The 21,211-nt window shown below is 56.6% G+C and overlaps 3 protein-coding genes and 1 long non-coding RNA gene across 11 annotated transcripts; 3 read left to right on the top strand and 1 right to left on the bottom strand.

Annotated features, from left to right (window-relative positions):
- Positions 1 to 1,908: 1,908 nt before the first annotated feature.
- Positions 1,909 to 7,891, bottom strand: LOC126635089 (zinc finger protein 345-like). Of its 4 annotated transcripts, XM_050306028.1 has the most exons (5): positions 7,816 to 7,891; positions 7,024 to 7,125; positions 6,687 to 6,761; positions 4,515 to 6,329; positions 1,909 to 3,309 (listed from the first exon to the last, which is right to left on the bottom strand). In XM_050306028.1, exons 2-5 carry the CDS (start codon positions 7,055 to 7,057, stop codon positions 3,206 to 3,208), a joined length of 2,028 nt encoding a protein of 675 aa, XP_050161985.1. In that variant the 5' UTR covers positions 7,058 to 7,125; positions 7,816 to 7,891; the 3' UTR covers positions 1,909 to 3,205. The 4 variants fall into 4 exon arrangements, with proteins under 4 accessions (XP_050161985.1, XP_050161982.1, XP_050161984.1 ...); XM_050306025.1 differs by having other exon boundaries at positions 1,909 to 6,329; XM_050306027.1 differs by having other exon boundaries at positions 1,909 to 6,326.
- Positions 7,779 to 12,107, top strand: LOC126635090 (zinc finger protein 883-like). Of its 5 annotated transcripts, none has more exons than XM_050306030.1 (3): positions 7,779 to 7,845; positions 8,590 to 8,720; positions 9,305 to 12,107. In XM_050306030.1, exons 1-3 carry the CDS (start codon positions 7,829 to 7,831, stop codon positions 10,888 to 10,890), a joined length of 1,734 nt encoding a protein of 577 aa, XP_050161987.1. In that variant the 5' UTR covers positions 7,779 to 7,828; the 3' UTR covers positions 10,891 to 12,107. The 5 variants fall into 5 exon arrangements, 4 of the variants coding, with proteins under 4 accessions (XP_050161987.1, XP_050161989.1, XP_050161988.1 ...); XM_050306032.1 differs by lacking the exon at positions 7,779 to 7,845 and adding an exon at positions 8,024 to 8,031; XM_050306031.1 differs by lacking the exon at positions 7,779 to 7,845 and adding an exon at positions 8,065 to 8,125.
- Positions 12,108 to 13,030: 923 nt separating this feature from the next.
- Positions 13,031 to 16,907, top strand: LOC126635097 (zinc finger protein ZFP2-like). Its single transcript, XM_050306041.1, is given in 5 exon segments — positions 13,031 to 13,401; positions 13,972 to 14,046; positions 14,541 to 14,762; positions 15,059 to 16,204; positions 16,207 to 16,907. Coding segments are annotated over 5 exon segments (2,178 nt in total). The 5' UTR covers positions 13,031 to 13,367.
- Positions 16,908 to 19,666: 2,759 nt separating this feature from the next.
- LOC126635106 (uncharacterized) lies at positions 19,667 to 20,038 on the top strand. The gene is made up of 3 exons (XR_007627521.1): positions 19,667 to 19,723; positions 19,892 to 19,912; positions 19,955 to 20,038. It is a non-coding gene; the product is annotated as an uncharacterized LOC126635106 (long non-coding RNA).
- The last annotated feature ends 1,173 nt before the right edge of the window (positions 20,039 to 21,211 follow it).

Raw genomic sequence — 21,211 nt, 5'->3', positions numbered from 1 at the left:
CATTTGGGGGCATTTGGGGTTAAACTCCTGGAATTTGGAGGATTTTAGGGTTAAAGGCTGGAAATTTGGGGGGGGGGGATAAACCCTTAAAATTTGGGTGCTTTTGGGGTTCACATCCTGACACTTTGGGGGATTTACCTCCCAAAATTAGGGATTTCTGGGGTTAAACCCCTGGAATTCAGGGGATTGGGAGATTTATCACCTAAAATATTAAGGGATTTGGGGTTAAAATCCTGGAATTTGGTGTGTTTGGGGATAAATCCCTGGAATTTGGGGGTCCTTCGCCAAAATTTGGGAAGCTTTGGGGTTTGAAGTCTGGGAATTTGGGAGTTTTGGGGATTAAATCTTCGAATTTGGCTGGGAAGGGGTGGAATAAACCTCTGGCATTTGATGGATTTGGGGATTTACTCCAAAAGTCTGATGGGTGAATTAGGGAAGGAGGGGAGGGATCCAAAACGCGTCGAATTTCACATTCCCATCACTGGGATGAGTTGGGAACACCTTGAGTGGGGGGGAGGGACCTTCCTTTAACCCCATTCCTGTGGAATTCCAGCTTTTCTCGGGAGAAACCCCCCCCTTTCCGCAGCAAAAGCTGCGTCAGGAGCTGAATTGCACTTAAGGGGGGGGGATTTGGGAATTTTTGGGATGGGGAGGGGCTGTGATGAGAATTCCCAGGTTCGAGGCAGCCCCAGGGGACTCGATCCCAAAAAAAAACCCCCACCCCCTAGGATGAGATTCCGGCATCTGGGAATGAGGAGGGGCTGGAGGAAGCAGCCTCAAATATTCTTCCTATCAATAAAAATCCTTATTGTTGGTAATTCAGTGGATCATTCACTCAACATTCCCGACATTCCCAGAGCACTTCTCCCCCCCTCCGGACATTTTGGGGATGAATCCTCTTTATTTTCAGTGGGTTTTCCCTTTTCTTTTTTTTTTGGAATCTCTCTGGGTTTTTGCGTGTTTCCTTCCTTTTATTTATGTTTTTCCTTTTTTTTTTATCCTTTTTTTTTTATGTTCCCCCCCCCCCTTTTTATATGTTTTCCCCCTTTTTTGATCTTTTTCCCCTTTTTTGTTTTTCCCCTCTTTTGGGTTTTGTTTGTTTTTTGGTTTGTGTGTTTGTTTTCCCCACTTTTTTTGTGGCTTCCCCCCCCCCCTTTCCTTTTTTTTTGGGTCTGTTTTCCCTCCTTTTTTTTTTTCAGGGATTGGGAAAAGCACGCCTAAAACCGGGGAAAGCATTCCCAAACCGGGACAAACATTCCCGGGACAGGGAAAAAATCACTCCCAGGACAGGGAAAACACAATCCCAGTTTAGGGAAAACATTCCCAGCCCCTCCCCCCACCGCGTTCCTCCTCCTCTTCCTCCCGCCTGGATCAACCCTTTCCTGTGTTCTCCCAGAAGGATCCGGGCAGGAAACGGCGCCGGGAACCGGGATCCTGGAATTCCCAGTAATACTGGATCGGGGTGGGGGGTGGGAGGCGGGCAGAGCATCCCCGTTTTTTCCCTGGAAATCCCAAATTTCCTGAGAGGAAATCTGTGGATTCTTTTCAAGGCTCCTGTTGGTTTTTCCAGCTTTTCCTTTGGAATCTTGGGAGAGAAAAAAACTCCCCCAAAACGCAGGAATTTCTGGCTTAAATCTTCCGAAATCCCTTGGGGTTTTTTGGGTTTTTTTTGGTTTTTTTTTTGGGTGAAGTCTTCCCACGAGGAATGATCCCTACAGATTCCATCCGATTGGATTGTTCCAGGATGGGAAAAGCTTGGGAAGGGGCTTCCTGGAGCTGTTCCACCTCTGGAGATGCTACAGGACGAGGATTTGAAAGCCCTTCCACGAGGGAGGGGGTTGGGAAAACGAAGAAAAACAGGATTTCCAGGCGTTTCTAAGCCATTCCCGAGGAAAAACTGGGAATAACTGGGAATCACTAACTGATTTATTACTACTCATGGAAAGGAAGCAACTCCCAACATCGAGAACGACACCAACTGGAATCTGCGACACAATGACACCGGAAACACCAGGAAAGGGCGAAATCCCACAGAAATCACAGTTTGGGGGCATTTCCCCCCCAAAATATCCTTGGTTTTGGAACTTTTTCAGCTCGTTTTTGGCCCTTTTGGGGTCACGTGTCCTCTGAAAATTCCAGCTCCCAGGGAAGTTCTTGGTTTCATCCAGTTCCTTCCTCTTCCTCCAGAATTTCGGGACCTTCCTGCCCTGCCCGTGGTGGCTCTGGAGGTTCCCAAACCAAGAAACCTTGGAATTTTTGGGTAATTACCCAGAATTTTGGGGATAATTTGGTCCAAATTGGGGCCATTGAGCCCCAATACTCCTAATTAGCATATTCATTAACACATAATTAACATGGGAATTGGAGGCTCCAAGGGCAAAACTGAGGGAAGAATGTGGGATTTTTGGGGTTCCTTCAAGTGTTTCCCAATCAGGTGGGGGGGCTCTGTGGGAATTCTGGGATCTGGAGCTGGTGGGAATGTCCAGGGGGTTCTCCTGTGATGACGTCATGGGGGGGAGCAGCAATGACGTCATGGTTGAGCCACTGATGACGTCATGGCTGGGCAACGGATGACATCATAATTGAGCCAATTGTGACAACATGGTTGAGGCAATGATGTCATGGCCTAGACATTGATGATGTCATGGCTGAGCCACCGATGACATCATGCTTGAGCCAATGTTGACGTCGCGTTTGCGTCACTGATGACGTCATCAGTTGAGTCATGGTTGAACCATCAGTGACATCATTGTCAAGCCAACCATGACATCATGGTTGAACCAATAATGACATAACAACTGAGCGTCATGATCATCTCCACAAACTCCTCCATCGTTTCATTTCCACTTCGAATCCTCCTCCCAACTCCCAGGATTTCGGCAATTCCCGACTTTTTTCAAAAGTTTTTTTTTCCAGATTTTTATCCCCTTCTGGGACAAAACAAGAGTAATTTTTCACCTCAATTCTTTATTTTTTTTTCCCCTCTATTTCTTGATGTTTTTCTTCATTTTTTGGTGAATATTTTTGCTTTTTTAGGGTTTTTTGAAGGGTTTTGATTTTTTTCCTCATTTGTTTTCATCCATTTCCCATTTCTTCCTCAGAAAACTGGAAGAAATAAGAATTTTAGGCAGCAGAAAAGCACTACTTTTCCCACTTTTTCTGCTCGTACCCAAACATGTAGAATCCGGAAAACAACCCCCAAAAATTAAGGAAAATCCATAAAAAGCTCACCACAAACACACAGAAGTTGTCCACATGGAAAAGGGAAAAAAACCCCATCCAGAATTCCCAAAATATTCCATGAAGTGCCTGGAAAACGACATCACTAAATCACTGATTTTGCCCCAAAAATGGTGACTTTTTTCCAAAAAGGAAAAAAAAAATATGGTTAAAATTAAAACAGGAAAAGCCCAACTGGCTCCGTTTGGGATAATGTGGGATAAGAGGGAGAGAAGGGAAATGTGGAATATCCCAGAGTTCCTCATGCAGCTCCAGGGTGGGCACAGGATGATGCAAAAGTGTGGGAAAACTCCCGTTTCCAGCGTTTTTCTCCCCAAATTCCTGCGAGGTGGGAGCAGAGGGAGAAACCGGGATGGGTGTGGTTCTTCATCCCATGGGAAATGCCAGAGAGGGGAACTCAGGTTTGGGGGGGGTTGGGCTGGGAATGGGGGTTCAACTGGCCCCAGTTGGGCACTGGGAGCACTGGGCAGGTGGGCGGAGCCACAGGACGAGGGGGAGATCCCCATCCCCTAATTAATGACATCATTAATTAGCCTGGAAGGTCGAAGGGCTGCAGGTTGGAAGAAGCTCCAACGACTGGTCAACGGGACCCAACGATCGGTCAATGGGACCCAACGATCGGTCAATGGGACCCAATGATCGGTCAGTGGGACCCAATGATCGGTCAGTGGGACCCAATGATTGGTCAATGGGACCCAACATTGATGAGTCAACAAGACCCAACAACTGGTCAATGAGACTCAACAACGATTGGTCAATGGGACCCAAAAATGAGTCAATGGGACCCAACAACAATGAGTCAACAAGACCCAATGATGAGTCAACAAGACTCAACAATGACTCAACGGGACCCCACGCTGGGTCTCTGCCCCAATCGGGCACTGGGAGCACTGGGAGCACTGGGAGGAGCCCTGGGAGCAGGGGGTGGGTGGGGGAGCCTCAGTTGATGAGCGAGGGGGTCTGGGCGCCTGCAGGCGGGGCCGGGGCGAACGACGGGTGGGCGAAGGCGCGGCCGGGGAACGAGAGCGCCCAGGGCAGCTCCAGGGCCGGGCCGGAGAGCGCCGGCACGGGCAGCGCCGAGGGCGACGCCGGGAACGACCCCAGCGAGGCCACCGGGGCCGGGAAGGCGGCGCCGGGGAAGCCCCCGGAGCCCGGCGGAGGCGGCGGCGTCTCGGCGGCCACGGCGGCAGCGCCGGTGGCCACTGCCTTGGGCTTGTCCCCGCCGTGGGTTCGCTGGTGCCGGTTGAGGTGGGAGCTGCGGCTGAAGCACTTGCCGCACTCGGAGCACTTGTAGGGCTTCTCGCCGGTGTGCACGCGCTGGTGGATGGTGAGCTCGGAGCGCTGGATGAAGCTCTTGCCGCACTCGGAGCACTGGTAGGGCTTCTCGCCCAGGTGGATGCGCTGGTGCTTGATGAGGTTGGAGGAGACGCTGAAGCACTTGCCGCACACGTTGCACTCGTAGGGCTTCTCCCCGGTGTGCATCCGCCGGTGCTTGGTGAGGTCGGACTTCTGGATGAAGCCCTTGCCGCACTCGGGGCACTTGTAGGGCTTCTCCCCGAGGTGGGTGCGCTGGTGCTTGATGAGGTTGGAGCGGACGCCGAAGCTCTTCCCGCAGTCCCCGCACTCGTAGGGCTTCTCCCCCGTGTGCATCCGCCGGTGCTTCACCAGCGCCGAGTTCTGCCCAAAGCTCTTGCCGCACTCGGGGCAGGCGTACGGTTTCTCGCCAGTCTGAGTGCCCTGGTGTCTCACCGCGCCCTCCTTAGCCCGGGCTGAGAAGCTCTTCCCGCACTCGCTGCACTTGTGGCTCCGCTCCGGCGCCGCCCGCGGGCCCCACGGGAAACTCTTCCCGCACTCGCCGCACTTGGAGGGTCTCTCAGCGGCGCCGCCCAAGAGCCGCCGGCGCTTGGCGGGCGAGGCCAAGAAGCTCTTGCCGCACTCGCAGCAGCGGCGCGGCTGCTCGGCGCCGGCGTGGACGCGCTGGTGCCGCTCCAGGTGGGAGCTCTGCGAGAAGCTCTTGCCGCAGTCGCCGCAGCGGAACGGCTTCTCGCCCATGTGGATGCGCCGGTGCCGGTCGAGGTGGGAGCTCCAGGCGAAGCTCTTGCCGCAGTCGCCGCACTCGTAGGGCTTGGCGGCACCGGTGTGGCTCTGACGGTGCTTCGCCAGTGCCGTATCGGCGCCGAAGCCCTTCCCGCACTCCCCGCACTTGTAGGGCTTGTTGGCGGCAGCGCCGCCGTGCCGGCGCTTGACCAAGGCCGCTGGTTTGGCCGCCGACCCCTTCCCGCGCTCCGGCGGCTCCGGGTGGTGGCCGCAGTCGGCGCAGCGGCACGAGGGGTCCCCGCGGGCCGTGGCGTGGGTGCGGCGGTGCCGGTCGAGGTGGGAGCTCCAGCTGAAGCTCTTGCCGCACTCGGGGCAGGCGTAGGGCTTCTCGCCGGTGTGGATGCGCCGGTGCCGCTCCAGGTGGGAGTTCCAGTTGAAGCCCTTGCCGCAGTCGCCGCATTTGTAGGGCTTCTCCTCCAGGTGGAGCTTCTGGTGTTTCACCAGGCTGGTGCTGGCCGGGAAGCTCTTGCCGCAGACGCCGCACTGGCAGGGCGCGGCGCCGGCGTGGACGCGTTGGTGCTGGATGAAGGCCGAGCCCACGCTGAAGGTCTTGCCGCAATCGGGGCACTTGTAGGGCTTGTCGCCGGCGTGGCGCCGCTGGTGGGTGATGAGGGTGGAGCTCAACCTGAAGCACTTCCCGCACTCGGGGCACTTGTGGGGCCGTTCTGTCCCGCGCCGGCGCTTGGGGAAGGCAGAGCCGAACGCCAGAGCTTTACCGCAGTCGTGGCACCGCCCGTGGCCCAGGAGGCTCCGCGGGGGGAACTTCTTGAAGCCCTGGGGTCCTGACTTGCTCTGGCGCTTCCCCGCGGCCTTGTGGGGCTGGGGGTCAGGTTTCTGGGAAGCCTCGGTGGGTTTGGAGCCCTCGGTGTCGGCGGAGTTGGCGGCCGGCTTGGGTTTGGTCACTGAGGCCGCGGCGGCCACGGCGTCCACTTTCTCCAGCTCACCCGGGGGAGGCTCCTCGTCGTCGTTGTCGGTCAACAAACCGTTGTCTGCTGGGAGGAAAACGGGGGTGAGGGCCTGTCAATGCCCCCAAACCACCCCGCTCATGGGTCTGGGGCTCTTCCAAAACACGTCCTTGATCAACCTGGTCAACTTGATCAACTTGGTCAACTTGATCAACTTGGTCAACTTGATCAACTTGGTCAACTTGATCAACTTGGTCAACTCGATCAACCTGGTCAACTTGATCAACTTGGTCAACTTGATCAACTTGGTCAACTCGATCAACTTGGTCAACTTGATCAACCTGGTCAACTTGATCAACCTGGTCAACTTTTCCCACCCCCCTCACGGATTTTGGGCTCCTCCAACCCTCTCTTGGCCAACGTTCCCGCCCGCAGTCAACTCACCAGCCCCAAGGCCCCTCCTCCGGTGGGACTCGGCGAAGGCGGTGATTCGCGGCCAACTGATGGCGATTTCCTCGGCTGGGGGGGGGGGAACATTTGGACACCAGTTTTAGGTCTTTTTACCCCAAAAAAACTCAATCCCACCATGGCCGTCAACGACCTTGAAGCCTCGCCTGAAACCGGTCAAACTCCCAGGCTCGATTTTGGTGGATTTGAGTGGATTTTGGTGGTTTTTTCCCCCCGTCATGAATTCACCCGCTAATTAAATCCCCATTAATTGAATTTTATCCATTGGAAACAAGCAGAAATTAAGGAGAAAGGAGGGATTCTGGAGCCTCACCCAAGGAAATGACGCTCTCGTAGCTGTCCTGCATCTTATCCCGGTTTTCCAAGCTTGTCCTGGTGCTGACAGGTTTTTTGGGAAGAGATTCCCCCCTAATCCCTGAAATTCCAACAGCTCTAGGTCAGGTTTTGGGGTCCACAAGGGGGGGGACCCTAAAATTGGGGTATAACCCAACCTCCCCCAGGATTTTTGGGAAGGGATTCCCTTTTAATTCGTAATTTCCCCCTCTTATTCCTAATTTTCCCTCTTAATTCCTATTCCTCCCCCCCAATTCCTAATTTTCCCCCTTAATTCCTGATTTCCCCCTAAATAAGGATTGGGAATGGGGGTGGAGGGATTTAATGGGAATGAGGGGATTAAAAGGGGGGTTAAAAAGCAACAGGAGGAAGGAAAAAGGGGGAAAGGAATGGAAAAAAGGGGAAAAACGGAAAATGGGCAAAACAGGGGAGGAAAAAATGGAAAGAGAAGGAAAAATGGGTAAAAGGGGAAAAAATGGGACGGAAGGAAGGGGAAAACAGGAAAAAATTAATGGAAAAGGAGGGAAAACGGGGAAGGAGCAGTGGGAGGGAGAAATGGGGAGGGAGCAGGGAATAAATGAGGGAATAAAGCTTTTGGAAGCCCAGAGAGGGAATTTTGGGAATCAGGAAGGGCGAGGGGAATGGAAAAAAGCGGCTGGATCGGAAGGAGGCAGGGATGGGGGGAAATTGGGAAAGGGAGAGTTAAATAAAGGGGCGGGGGGTCGGGGCGCGGCCGGGCGAGGTTTTAAATTCCAGAAAGAATTCCCGTTACCTGGAAGCGGAGGATGCCGAGACGCCGGAGGTGGGCAAAGGGAAGAAGGATTTGGGAATGGGGGGAGGGTGTTGGAATTTGGGGAGGGCGGAAGAAAGGAGGGATTTTGGGGGGGAGGAGGGGGACTGTTGCACGTCGGCTCTCAGAGCCCCGGACACACAGGAAGGGGATGGAATAAACCGGGATCAGGAAAAAAAGGGAGGGGGACAGGAAAAGGTGGTGGGAGGGGAGGGGTGGGAAAAGGGGGAGGGGGAGGGGGGGAGATCCCGAGGCCGCGAGCCCCCGGGAAGGCTGGGATTTGGGAAGGAAGGTCGGGATTTGGGAGAGGGTTTTGGAGGGTGATGGAGTGGGAGAAACGACACCCCCCCCCCAAAAAAAAAAAAAAAAAAAGGAGGGGGTTGGGGGAGGGTCGCGGCGCCGCAGTCTGGCTTTGTCCCCCCTGGGCTGGGGGGAGGATGCAATTGGGGGGGTCCTGAAATTCCTGGGGGAGAGGAAATTGGGTGGGATTTGAGGGGGATTGGGGTCTTCATTCCTTCATTCCTTGGCGTGACCGGGGGAGACTGGAGGGTCCTTTTATTCCTGGGGAAAAGGGACTGGAGGGAACTGGGGTGGATTGAGGGGGATTTGGGGGGTCCCGACATTCCGGGGGAGTGGTTTTGGAGGGGTCCCTTCATTCCTCCATTCACTGGGAGGGTCCCAACCTCCCCCCCCCCAAACCTTGATTATTCTGGGGGGTTTTTCTGGGAGGATGACGGGGCTGTCCCGCTTTCCCAGGGTTTTCCAGTGGGCGATGGATCCATGGGAGGAGCCGGAGCTGGAGCAGACGGTGCTTTTCAGGGATAACGGGGAGGAGGAGGAGGAAGAGGAGGAGGAGGAGGATCCCTACGACCCCCCCGGGATGCAGAGTAAGAGCTGGGAGGTCTCCCAGAACTTTGGAAGGGCTTGGAGACCCCCATGGACACCTGGGAATGGGGTCTCCATCCCTCTTCATCCATATCCTGTGGGACTGGGATCTCCATCTACTTTAATATCCCACAGGAATGGGGTCTCTATCCCATGGGAATGGGGGTTTTATCCCCCTTGATATCCCATGGGAATGGGGTCTGAATCCCATGGGGATGGGGGTTTTATCCCCCTTGATATCCCATGGGAATGGGGGTTTTATCCCCCTTGATATCCCATGGGAATGGGGTCTGAATCCCATGGGGATGGGGGTTTTTTGCCCCCTTGATATCCCATAGGAATGGGGTCTGAATCCCATGGGAATGGGGTTTTTATCCCCCTTGATATCCCACGGGAATGGGGTCTGAATCCCATGGGAATGGGTTCTTTGCCCCCTCTTGATATCCCATAGGAATTGAGTCTCCATCCCATTGGGAGTGGACTCTGAATACCATGGGATGGGGATTTCATCCCATGGGATTGGCAGCTCATTCCCTCCCATCCCAACGGGATTAACTCCCCCCCCCCTCCATTCCCTCTCTCCCAGGACCCCTGAACGACCTCTCCCCCCACTCCCGGGGCGAGCCGGAGATCGTTGAGCTCGACACCACCCCCCTCCCCCGTGTGTCCATCGCCAACCCCGACGAGGATTCCCGGGGCACCCTGCGCTGGACGGTGGTGCAGCAGATCAACCCCGCTTGCCCCTCTGCTGCCGGCACCAAATCCACCTCCTCCTCCTCCTCCTCCTCTTCCTCGGCCTTCTCCGACTTGAGGAGCGTCATCGTCCTGCAGAAGAGCTTCGAGTGCGGCGAGTGCGGCAAGAGCTTCAGCTGCAGCTCCCACTTCCACAAGCACCGCCGGACGCACACCGGCGAGCGGCCCTTCCGCTGCGGCCACTGCGGCAAGGCCTTCAACGTCAGCTCCAACCTCTACCGCCACCAGCGCGCCCACGCCACCAACTCGGCGATGACGGCGACACCAACTCCAACGCCGAGGGCTCGCGGCCTTCCCTACAAATGCCAGGAGTGCGGGAAGAGCTTCACCGTCAGCTCCAACCTCTCGCGGCACCAGCGAGCCCACGCCGCCGGCTCGGCGGCGGCGCCGGCGCCGGAGCCAAGCCCAGGGGCTCGTGGCCTCCCCTACGAGTGCCAGGAGTGCGGGAAGAGCTTCCGGCGCAACAAGGAGCTGGCGACGCACCAGCGGCTCCACACGGGCCGGCCGCCCTTCCAGTGCGGCCACTGCGGCAAGGGCTTCTCGTGGAGCTCCCACTGGGAGCGGCACCAGCGCGTGCACACCGGCGAGAAGCCCTACCAGTGCCCCGAGTGCGGCAAGAGCTTCAGCCGCAGCTCCCACCTCTACCGGCACCAGCGCGGCCACGCCGGCGGCCGCTCCTACATCTGCACCTACTGCGGGCGCAGCTTCGGCAGCACCCTGCACTTCGAGCGGCACCAGCGCACCCACACCGGCCAGCGGCCCTACCGGTGCACCCTGTGCCGCAAGAGCTTTGGTGATGCCCCAGCACTGGTCAAGCACCAGCGCCTCCACCTGGATGGGCCCTTCCGCTGCGAGGAGTGCGGGAAAGCCTTCGGCGCCCGCGCCCAGTACGCGCGGCACCGGCGCAACCTCCACGGCGGCGCCGGCGGCGTGGGTGGTGGCGGCGCCGGCGCGGCGGAGAAGCCCTACCGGTGCGGGGACTGCGGGAAGAGCTTCTCGTGGAGCTCCCACTGGGAGCGGCACCAGCGGATCCACACCGGGGAGAGGCCGTACCAGTGCGGGGACTGCGGCAAGCGCTTCGGCCGCACGTCCCACCTGTACCGGCACCAGCGGACCCACGCCGGCGGCCAGCCCCACGTGTGCGCCGAGTGCGGCAAGAGCTTCAACAGCACCCTCCACTTCCACAAGCACCAGAGGGCCCACGCCGGGCCCCGGCACGGCTGCGCCGACTGCGGGAAGGCGTTCGCCGACGGCTCGGCGCTGGCCAAGCACCGGCGGGTTCACGGCGGAGGAGGGGGGGGGGTTGGGGCGGAGAAGCCCTTCCCGTGCCCACGGTGCGGGAGGAGGTTCGGGGGCACCTCCCACCTGCAGCGGCACCTGCGGAGCCACGGCGAGGAAGAGGCCGAGCTCGTGGGCTGAGCGGCGGCGCTGCCAAGTCGGGCGGCGTTCCAGAGGGGGGCCCGCCGGATGAACTCGGCTCGTTGGGTTGGCCAACCTTGATGATGACTTGGGTAGAACCCCCCGTTCTGGCATGCCGGTGTTCCAGAGGGGCTGCCAGAGGAGCCTGACCCTGGTTGGGTTGGGCCAGCCTTGGCTTGGGAAGAACCCATTCCCAGCGGAAATGTTACGGTGGGGCTGCCAGATGAACCCAACTCGTTGGGTTGGCCAGCCTTGACCTCAGTTTGGGTAGAGGCCCAATTCCCGATGGGAATCCCAGTGGGATTGGGCTGTTCCGGCGTAGTTTCTGTAGGGTAGAGTAGGAACAGTGTAGAGTAGAGGGCGGAAGGAGGAGCCGAGTGGGAATTAGGGAGTTTTCCAAAGGGGAATTTTCCCTCTGGGTCAGAAAAAAAAAAAAACAAAAACAAAAAAAGATGGAATCCTGCCAAGGAAAAACCCAACCAAGCTCCTGCTCCAGGGAGGATTCCAGAAGAAGCACTTCCAAGGTCAGTACTCTTGGAGGTGCCACCGACTCATTGCCGAGGTCAGAGAGACCCCAAAATGTGGGATGGAGTCACTGCTGGATCATCCCGAATTCCACATCCAACCTTGACTCAGAGCATGATGATGTCGTCAAGGATTTGGGGCTAAAAAACCCACCAATTTGGGGCAAAAAAATCAATTTGAGGCAAAATCCCTCAATTAGGGGTAAGAACCCCAAATTGGGGAAAAATCCCCTGATTTGGAGGGAAAACCCCCAATTTTGGGGTAAAATTCCATGATTTGGTGGGTTTCGGTTGAGGAAGAAGCCAGATTGTCCCAACTCCACCGTCTCCCAGAAATTTGGGAAGTTTATTTATTGTGTTTATTCAGCTGTTGGTTGGGACAATCCCAAAGGTTGGGATGATTCCGAGAGTTGGGGCAATTCCAAAGGTTGGGAGAATCCCAAAAGCTGGGATAAGGGCCGATCTGTCCCAGCCCAGGGGCTCCTCCTGGCATTGATCAGTGGGGCTGGAGGAGCATCCAAAGGGAATTCCAAGCTGGAAAAACAGGAATCCTTGAGATGAACCTCGGGAGTGGGAGCAGGACGTGAACCTAGGGGGGTTTTCTCAGTGGATTTTGGGGGTTGGATCCATCTCTTCCCAAGGGAAGCAGGAGCTGTGTTTGTTTTGTGAATAAAAATAGATTTAGTGGGAAAAGCTGGAGCGTCCTCTGAGCTTTTCCCAGGAAACTGGAAGTCAGGGGGTTTGTCCAAGACTGAGCCCCACATTTCTGGAAAATCTTGGGAAACTCCGTGGGGAATTTCTTGGGCAATTCCTTGGGCATCTCTTGGGAATTCCTTGGCTCCCCTTTCCCTCAGAGGGTCCCTGTGGAGCTGAGACATGGGGGGGGGGGAGGGGGAAACGGGATGGGAGACCACCCCTCAAAATCCCTCCTTCCATCCCTCCCTCCATCCCTCAGGATTCTCCAGGTCCGATAGAGGGAGGGGGAGGGAGAAGAAGGGGAGAGGGGAGGGAGAGAGGGGAGGGACTGAGGGAGGAGGGAGGGAAGGGGGAGGAGGAAGAGAAGAAGGAGGGGGAGGGAGACGGAGGGAGGGAGAAGAAGCGGAGGAGGAGGTGGGAGAGGGAGGAAGAGGAGAATGAGGAGCAGAAGGAGGAGGAAGAGGAGGAGAGGGGAGGAGGAGGAGGAAGAAGGGGAGGAGGAGGGAGAAGGGGAGGAGGGAGGAGAGAAAGGAGGGAGAGAGAAAGAGGGAGAGGAGGGAGGAGGGAGGGGAGGAGAAGAAGGAGGAGGGGAGAGGGGAGGAGAAGAAGGGAGGGGACGAGAAGGAAGACGGGGAGAGGGAGGGAGGAAGGGAGGAGAGGGAGGGGAGGGAGGAGAGGAGGAGGAGGAGGAGGGGGAGAGAGAGGGGGAGGAAGAGGAGCCGAGGAGGCGGCGGCGGTTCCTCTGTATCCGGGTCACGCCGGAGCCGCCTCCAGCGGGATCGGGATCGGGATTGGGATTGGGAGCGGGAGCGGCATCCAGCGTGGGAGACCCCCGAGACGGGGGGGAGGGTGGGTGTGAAACCACGCTGTGCCCACCCCCCCTGCAGGTAACAGGGGACCCCCAAATTCCTCCCAAATTCCGACCCCCCGATCCGTCGCAAATTCCCGCAAATCCTGCCCGAATTCCCCCAAATCTCCCTCCACACGTTCCCCAAATTCCCCCCAAATCCCTCCTAAATTTCCCCCAAATCCCCCTCAAATTTCCCCAAAATCCCCCCCTCAAATCCCCTCAAATCTCTCCCAACCCCCCCCCAAAAAAAATTTGGGGAGCAAAGGGAGGCCCCCACCCCTCAACCCCTCCCTGAACAAAAGGGATTTTATGGGAGGAGCCTGACAGGGTTTTTGGGGGGTCTCTTTTCAGACGCAGTTGTGGGGTGACCCCACAACCTCCCGGGACCCCCAAAATTTGGGGTCACGATGCAGGAGAACTATGAGAACGTGATTTCCTTGGGTAAGGCGGGGACCCCAAAATTTGGGGAGGGGGAGTTGATTTTGGGAGGTCCCCAGGGCACAGTTTGGGGGTGGGGGAGTCATTTTGGGTCCTAATTTGGAGGGGGGGGGGGCTCATTTTGGGGACTATTCAAGACACAGTTTGGGGGGGGAGGGTCATTTTGGGATCCAAAAATGGGGCAAAATTTGACCAAAAATGGAGAAAAATGTGGTTAGAAGTGGGGCGAAATTTGACCAAAAAAGGGGGAATTTGGCCAAAAAATGGGATAAGTTTGTCCAAAAATGGGGCAAAACTTGGCCAAAAATGAGGCTCAATTTGGTCAAAAATGGCTAAAATTTGACAAGTAACAAGACAAAATTTGGCCAAAAAATGACCCAAAATTGGGCAAAAAATGAGGGGAAATTTGGCCAAAAATGGGTTGAACGTGGCCCAAAATACACCTAAAATTTGGGTAAAAATCAGCCCCCCCTGAAAAAATGGGCCAAATTTGGCCCATAATGGGAGGTTTAGTCCTAAATTATTTGCGGGGAAGGGGAATTGGGAACGTTGAGCTTCTTGCTTTTCCGGCAGCCGAGGAAATTGCCATCAGCTGGCCCCGGATCACGGCCTTTGCTGAGTCCCACCGCAGACGGGGCTTGGTGTCAGGTGAGTCAGGGGGAAATTGGGGGGAATTCCGTCTGTTTTGGGAAAAAAAACCCAACAAAAGCCAATAAAACCCAAAAACCCACCAATATTATCGGGTTTTCCCATTAATTGGGGTGTTTTTTTCCCCCATGAATGAAACCTGCCCGAAACTGGGGGAATGCTGGAGGTTTGGGGGAAGAGCTCACGATAAACCCCCCCCTGAAATTGGGTGAATTCCATATAGGGATGTTCAGAATTGGGGGGGAATTTGGTTCCCTTTGGATATCAGGAGAAAAACCGCCCCAAATTTAGCTGAATTCTTTGGGATTTTCAGGAATCCTCCCCAAACTTGACCAAACCCCTTGAGATTTTTGGGAATTCCCCCAAGACTTAACCGAATCCCTCGAGATTTTCGGGGAAACTCCCCAAATTTGGTTGAATCCTTTGAGATTTTGGGGGAATTCCGCCCAAACTTGACCCGAATCCCTGAGGTTTTTGGGGGCCGACTTTTCCAGGTGTGGAAGCCGAGGGGGAGCAGGGCCAGCCCGAGCCTACCCAGGTGGCCCCCCCAGGGGTCTCCGGCGATGGGGGGGTGAATCCTGACCTCCGGAGGCAGTTGGGGCTCATCCTCCAAACTGCCGGAAGGACCCAGGTGGAAAAGATGCTCCGGGAGCTCGTCCGGGAACAGGGACAGGGTGGGAAGCGCCGGAACCGCAAGAAGACGCCCAAAGAAGGAGGTAAAATTTGGGAAGGAGCTTTGCCAGGAAAAACCCCCCCTCACCTCGAGGTGCTCCTGGAGACCTTCGTGGGGGGAGGGGGGTTAGGAGCATCCTGTGGGAAAAGGGGGAGGTTTGGTGGGTTCTCATGGCGAGATTCTGGGATGGATCAGGTGGAAAAAGGTCAACGCCACCAATGACCCTCAAGGTCCCCCCAAAAACCCTAACAAGGTGACTCCGGAGGGCCTCCAACTTCCCTCTGAGGGGGAAGAAGGGGTTTGTGTTGACCTAACTTCTGGTTTCCCACCGTGGTCCAGGTGCCGGCGCCGGCAGCAGCACCGAGGATGATCCGGCACCACAGGACGATGAGAAGCCACCGCCAGGAGACGCCGCTCAAAACCAAGACGAGGAGCCCGCTGCCGACTCCCCCGGTGCTGGTAAAGCCCTGGGAGGCCGGAATGTGTCCCAGGGCAGTTGCGCCAAGTGCGGGAGCCCGGCCAAGCCCCGGCGCTGCTCCGAGTGCCACCGGCGCTGCCGGCAGCCGGAGAAGCCGCACCGCTGCGGGGACTGCGGGAAGGGCTTCAGCCGAGGGTCCAACCTGGCCCAGCACCGGCGCATCCACACCGGGGAGCGCCCGCACCGCTGCGGTGATTGCGGGAAAGGCTTCATCCAGCGCTCCGACCTGGAGCGGCACCGGCGCGTCCACACCGGGGAGCGGCCGTACCCCTGCGGGGACTGCGGCAAGCGCTTCAGCGTCAGCTCCCACCTGGACCGGCACCGCCGGACTCATACCGGGGGGCCCGGCCCGCCCTCCTCCCAGCCGCGCCCGCGGCCGCGCCCGGCGCCGCCGGAAGCGCCGGTGGCGGCTCCTCATCGCTGCGGGGAGTGCGGGAAGAGTTTTGCCCAGCGCTCGGCGCTGGCCAAGCACCGCAAGACGCACAGCGGGGAGAGGCCCCACCGGTGCGGGGACTGCGGCAAGAGCTTCAGCCGCGGCTCCAACCTCACCCAGCACCGGCGCATCCACACCGGCGAGCGGCCCTTCGCCTGCGGCGACTGCGGCAAGGGCTTCATCCAGCGCTCCGACCTGGAGCGGCACCAGCGCGTCCACACCGGCGAGCGGCCCTACACGTGCAACGAGTGCGGCAAGAGCTTCAGCGTCAGCTCCCACCTGGACCGGCACCAGAAGATCCACGCGGCGCAGCGGGCGTCCTACCGCTGCCCCGAGCACCTCGCCGGCTTCCTGGCCGCCCACCGGCATGGCCGTCTCTTCCAGTGCGCCCAGTGCGGGCGCTGCTTCGGCCAAGGCGCCGCCTTGCTCAAGCATCAGCGTGCCCACGGAGCCCACGGCGCTGCCGTGGCAGCGCAGCCCCCGAAGTGCCTGGACTGCGGGAAGAGCCGGGGCTGCCGAGGGCAGCAGTGCCTGGACTGCGGGAGGGAGGCGGATCCCGGCGCGGCGCCGGCAGAGGCGCGGAGAAGCCCTACAAGTGCGGGGAGTGCGGGAAGGGTTTCGGGCAGCGCTCGGCGCTGGTGAAGCACCGGCGCATCCACACCGGAGAGAAGCCCTACCAGTGCGGGGAGTGCGGCAAGGGCTTCATCCAGAAGTCCGACCTCACCATCCACCGGCGGATGCACACCGGGGAGAAGCCCTACAAGTGCGGGGAGTGCGGCAAGTGCTTCAGCGTCTCCTCCAACCTCATCACCCACCAGCGGACCCACCTGGGCGAGAAGCCCTACCAGTGCTCCGAGTGCGGCAAGAGCTTCATCCAGCGCTCCGAGCTCACCATCCACCAGCGCGTGCACACCGGCGAGAAGCCCTACAAGTGCTCCGAGTGCGGCAAGTGCTTCAGCCGCAGCTCCCACCTCAACCGGCACCAGCGAACCCACGGCGGGGACAAGCCCAAGGCGGCGGCCGCCGGCGCTGCCGCCGTGGCCGCCGAGATGCCGCCGCCCCGCCGGGCTCCGGGGCTTCCCGGCGCCGCCTTCCCGGCCCGGTGGCCTCGCTGGGAGTCGTTCCCGGCGTCGCCCTCGGCGCTGCCCGTGCCGGCGCTCTCCGGCCCGGCCCTGGAGCTGCCCTGGGCGCTCTCATTCCCCGGCCGCGCCTTCGCCCACCCGTCGTTCACCCCGGCCCCGCCTGCAGGTGCCCAGACCCCCTCGCTCATCAACTGAGAATCCCCCACCCACCCCCTGCTCCCAGGGCTCCTCCCAGTGCTCCCAGTGCTCCCAGCGCCTGACTGGGGCGGGTTGGGCGCAGAGACCCAGCGTGGGGTCCCGTTGAGTCATCGTTGAGTCTTGTTGACCCATCGTCGTGGGGTCCCATTGGCTCATCACTGTTGGGTCCTGTTGACCCATCGTGGGGTCTCACTGAGTCATCATTATTGGGTCTCATTGACTCATCATTGTTGGGTCCCATTGACCCATTATTGTTGGGTCTCCTTGAGTCATCATTGTTGGGTCCCGTTGACCCATTATTGTTGGGTCTCCTTGACTCATCAATGTTAGGTCCCATTGACCGATCGTTGGGTCCCGTTGACCGATCATTGGATCCCATTGACCAATGATTGGGTCCCAATGACCGATCATTGGATCCCATTGACCGATCGTTGGGTCCCATTGACCGATCGTTGGGTCCCGTTGACTGATCATTGGATCCCATTGACCAATGATTGGGTCCCAATGACCGATCATTGGATCCCATTGACCGATCGTTGGGTCCCATTGACCGATCGTTGGGTCCCATTGACCAATGATTGGGTCCCATTGACCGATCATTGGGTCCCATTGACCGATCGTTGGGTCCCATTGACCAATGATTGGGTCCCATTGACCGATCGTTGGGTCCCGTTGACCAGTCGTTGGAGGTTCTTCCAACCTGCAGCCCTTTGACCTTCAGGGTTAATTAATGATGTCATTAATTAGGGGATGGGGATCTCCCCCTTGTCCTGTGGCTCCGCCCACCTGCCCAGTGCTCCCAGTGCCCAACTGGGACCGACCTATCACTGGTGGCTCCTCCCCCACCCCTCCAATTTCAGGACAAATTCAATGAATTGCCCGCTAATTAAGTCGAATTTTAATGACCTTTCCAAGCCCCTCCCACTGCCTCAAAGCCCTGCCTAAAATTCCCCAAATTCAGCTGAAGTCCGAGCATTAAAAACGAGGCCAAAAAGGTAAAAATTGAAGCAAAAAAAGGCTTTTCTGGGCTCTTTCCCCCATTTTCTGCTGGATTTGGGGCTTTTTTGGGCAAATTATTTCGGGAGTGGTTGGGAACGAGGAGCAAAAATTCCCTTTTTCTTCCTTATTTTTACTGTCTGTGTCTTGGTGGCTTTTGGCACAACCGGGTGGTGATGATGCTGCCTAATATGGGGTAAAACCACCCAGATTTGGTAAAAACCCAAAAGTTGGTAAAAAATACCTAATTTTGGGAGAAAAACACCCAAAGTTGAGGAAAAAAAACCAAATTTGGGGGAAAAAAAAATCCAAAACAAGACCAAATTGATGGGGGAAATGCAAAATTTAAGAAAAAAAACCAAATTTGGGGGAAACCCCCAAATTTGTGAAGAAAGAGAAAAATAAGTTTGGGCAAAATGCCACCAAATTTTGGTTAAAAATACCCAAATTTGGGCCAAACCCCACAAATTTGGGTCATTAGAGCCCAGTGTGTGTTCTGGAGGAAAGATTTTCTTATGTTTGAGGTTTTCCCGCTTTTCCCAAACCCTTGTTCCAAAACCGGGAGGAAAATCGAGCATTTTCAGCCTTTTTTTTAAGAAAAATATTGAACTTTTGGTTTTTTTGTTACTTTTGTGACTTTGTATTTTCCACGTTGGGTCAATAAAAATCCAACTCGGGATGAAGAAACGGTCAGAAATGGGTTTATTTGTCATTTATCCCCCATAAAACACCCCAAAAATTTAGGGAGAAAAAAGGTCAAAAATGGGTTTATTTATTATTTCCCCCCCAAAAAATTAAGGGATTTAAAAAAAGCCACCAAAATGAGGTTTTTTTAATGATTTCTCCAGAAAACTTAAGGGTTAAAAATTCCCTCCCTTTCCCCAGCCTGAAAACTGGGGTAAAACATGGTCATTTTTGAAATTTTTTGGGGGAGGGATGGGGGAGAATCAATAAAGACATGTTAAATTATTATTATTATTATTATTATTAAATTATTATAAATACCCCCCAAAATCACAATAAATAACCTCAATTAAATAGAATAAATAACCGCAATTAAATAGAATAAATAAATAATAATTAAATAACAAATAATAATTAAATAACAAATAATAATAAATAAATACTGGAGGGGGCGGGGCTCAAGCTGAGGTAGGGGCACCCCTTGGGTGCCAAAATCAGCCCCTCCACCCCAATGGGCTCGATAATTATGCAAATGAGGTAGAGGTGACCTTGTTAAATATGCAAATGAGGTGGCACCACCCAGTTCCCACCCTCCCCAGTGCCCAACTGGGGACCAACTGGTCAAGCTGGGGTGGCATCAAAGACCCCAACCTGGAGCTCTCTGACCGTAATGACTCATTAACGGCTTCGTTAATTAGGGGATGGAGAACCGCCCCTCCTTCCGCGGCTCCGCCCACCTCCCCAGTGCTCCCAGTGCCCAACTGGGGCGGGTTGGCCCCGAAACCCCAGCGTTGGGTCCCGTTGACTCATCGTGGGGGCGTCTCCCAACCCGGAGCCCTTTGGCCTTCCGGGCTAATTAATTGATCTTGTTAATTCCCGTTGGCCCACAGGGGCATCCCAGCAGGAACTGTGGGTTCCACCGGTGTCCCCCACAGGTGTCACCACCAGTGTCCCCCACAGGTGTCATCACAGGTGCCCCCACAGGTGTCCACACCCACTGGGTGTCCCAGTTGTCCCGTTGGTCCAGAGGGAGGTCCCAGCAGGAATTGTGGGTTCCACAGGTGCTCCAGGTGTCCCCAGAGGCGTTCCAGGTGTCCCCAAAGGCGTCCCAGGTGTCCTCAAAGGTGTTCCAGGTGTCCCCAAAGGCGTCCCAGGTGCCACCTCAGGTGTCCCCACCACTGTCCCATTGGGCATCCAGGTTGACCCATTGGGTGTCCAGGTGGTCCCAGCGGCTCCAGCCCCAGGTAGGGACGTCCCAGCAGGAATTTTGGGTCCCTTGGGTGTCCCCAGAGGTGTCCCAGGTGTCCCCAAAGGTGTCCCAGGTGTCCCCAAAGGCGTCTCAGGTGTCCCCAAAGGCGTCCCAGGTGCCACCTCAGGTGTCCCCACCACTGTCCCATTGGGTGTCCAGGTGGTCCCAGCGGCTCCAGCCCCAGGTAGGGACATCCCAGCAGGAATTTTGGGTCCCTCAGGTGTCCCCAGAGGTGTCCCCAAGGTGTCCCAGGTGTCCCAAAGGTGTCCCAGGTGTCCCCAGAGGCGTCCCAGGTGCCACCTCAGGTGTCCCCACCACTGTCCCATTGGGTGTCCAGGTTGTCCCAGCGGCTCCAGCCCCAGGTAGGGCCATCCCAGCAGGAATTTTGGGTCCCTCAGGTGTCCCCAGAGGTGTCCCAGGTGTCCCCGAGGCGTCCCCTCGGATGTGACGTCCCCCGGCGCGTTGTAGACCTGGGCTCCCACCACGGCCAAGAGCAGCACCAGGAGCCTCTTGGCCACGCTCGGTTCCTCTCCTGGGGGGCTCCTTCGCACCTGGGGGGGGCAAATAAATCACTTTTTGGGCAAATAAATCACTTTTTGGGGAAAAAAATGCCATTTTGGGGGGTAAATAAATGTCCCCCCTCAGGTCAGGGAACCCATCCAAGGGCTAACCCTGCCCGAGCCTGCTGAGCTTCCTGAGGGTGAGGGGGGAATTAACCCCCCCCAGGTGGGAAAAAAAATCGCTTTTTGGGTAAATAAATCCCTTTTTTGGGCAAATAAATCACTTTTGGGGGTAAATAAATGACTTTTAGGGGAAAAAAAAAGCCATTTTGGGGGGGTAAATAAATGTCCCCCTGCCCGAGCCTGCTGAGCTTCCTGAGGGTGAGGGGGGAATTAAAATCCACCCTGGGGGCAAAAAAATCCCTTTTTGGGTAAATAAATCACTTCTGGGGCAAATAAATCACTTTTGAGTGCAAAATAAACCCCAAGGGCTCCCAAAAATGCCCAATCCCCCGGACTTTGGGACCACCCCCAGCGAGGGCACCGGGTCGGGCTGAGTCAGAAGGTGGGGTGGAAATGAGTCACCCCCCCAACACTTCCGGGAAATGAGGTTAATTAAGGATTCCGCGGTTAATTAAGGAGTCCAGGGGGTAATTAAGGGGTGCCGGAAGGCGGGGAGAGACCCCCTAAAATCATCCCGAGTGAGGGGGAAGCCCCCAAAAACCTCTCCCACGGAGTGTGGGGGGGGAAGGATAAATCACTCAAATCCCTTTTTTTGGGGGTGCGGGGATTTGGGGGGCTATTTTAGGGGATTAGGGGGAGTTGTGGGGAGGCAGAGGGGAGATATGGGAGGATTTTGGGGGGGTAGGGGC

The sequence above is a fragment of the Myiozetetes cayanensis genome, unplaced genomic scaffold (genome assembly GCF_022539395.1).
Source record: "Myiozetetes cayanensis isolate MyiCay16 unplaced genomic scaffold, myiCay2020 scf107, whole genome shotgun sequence".
NCBI lineage: Eukaryota > Metazoa > Chordata > Aves > Passeriformes > Tyrannidae > Myiozetetes > Myiozetetes cayanensis.
This window is presented reverse-complemented; position numbering and strand designations above follow the sequence as displayed.

Coding starts and splice junctions, on each gene's coding strand:
- LOC126635089 (XM_050306025.1), bottom strand. CDS start 7,057: ATGCAGGACAGCTACGAGAGCGTCATTTCCTTGG. Junction 6,762..7,023: donor CGAGAGCGTCATTTCCTTGG/GTGAGGCTCCAG, acceptor CCCCCCCCCCAG/CCGAGGAAATCGCCATCAGT. Junction 6,330..6,686: donor GAGGAGGGGCCTTGGGGCTG/GTGAGTTGACTG, acceptor TTTTCCTCCCAG/CAGACAACGGTTTGTTGACC.
- LOC126635090 (XM_050306029.1), top strand. CDS start 8,564: ATGACGGGGCTGTCCCGCTTTCCCAGGGTTTTCCAGTGGGCGATGGAT. Junction 8,721..9,304: donor CGACCCCCCCGGGATGCAGA/GTAAGAGCTGGG, acceptor CCTCTCTCCCAG/GACCCCTGAACGACCTCTCC.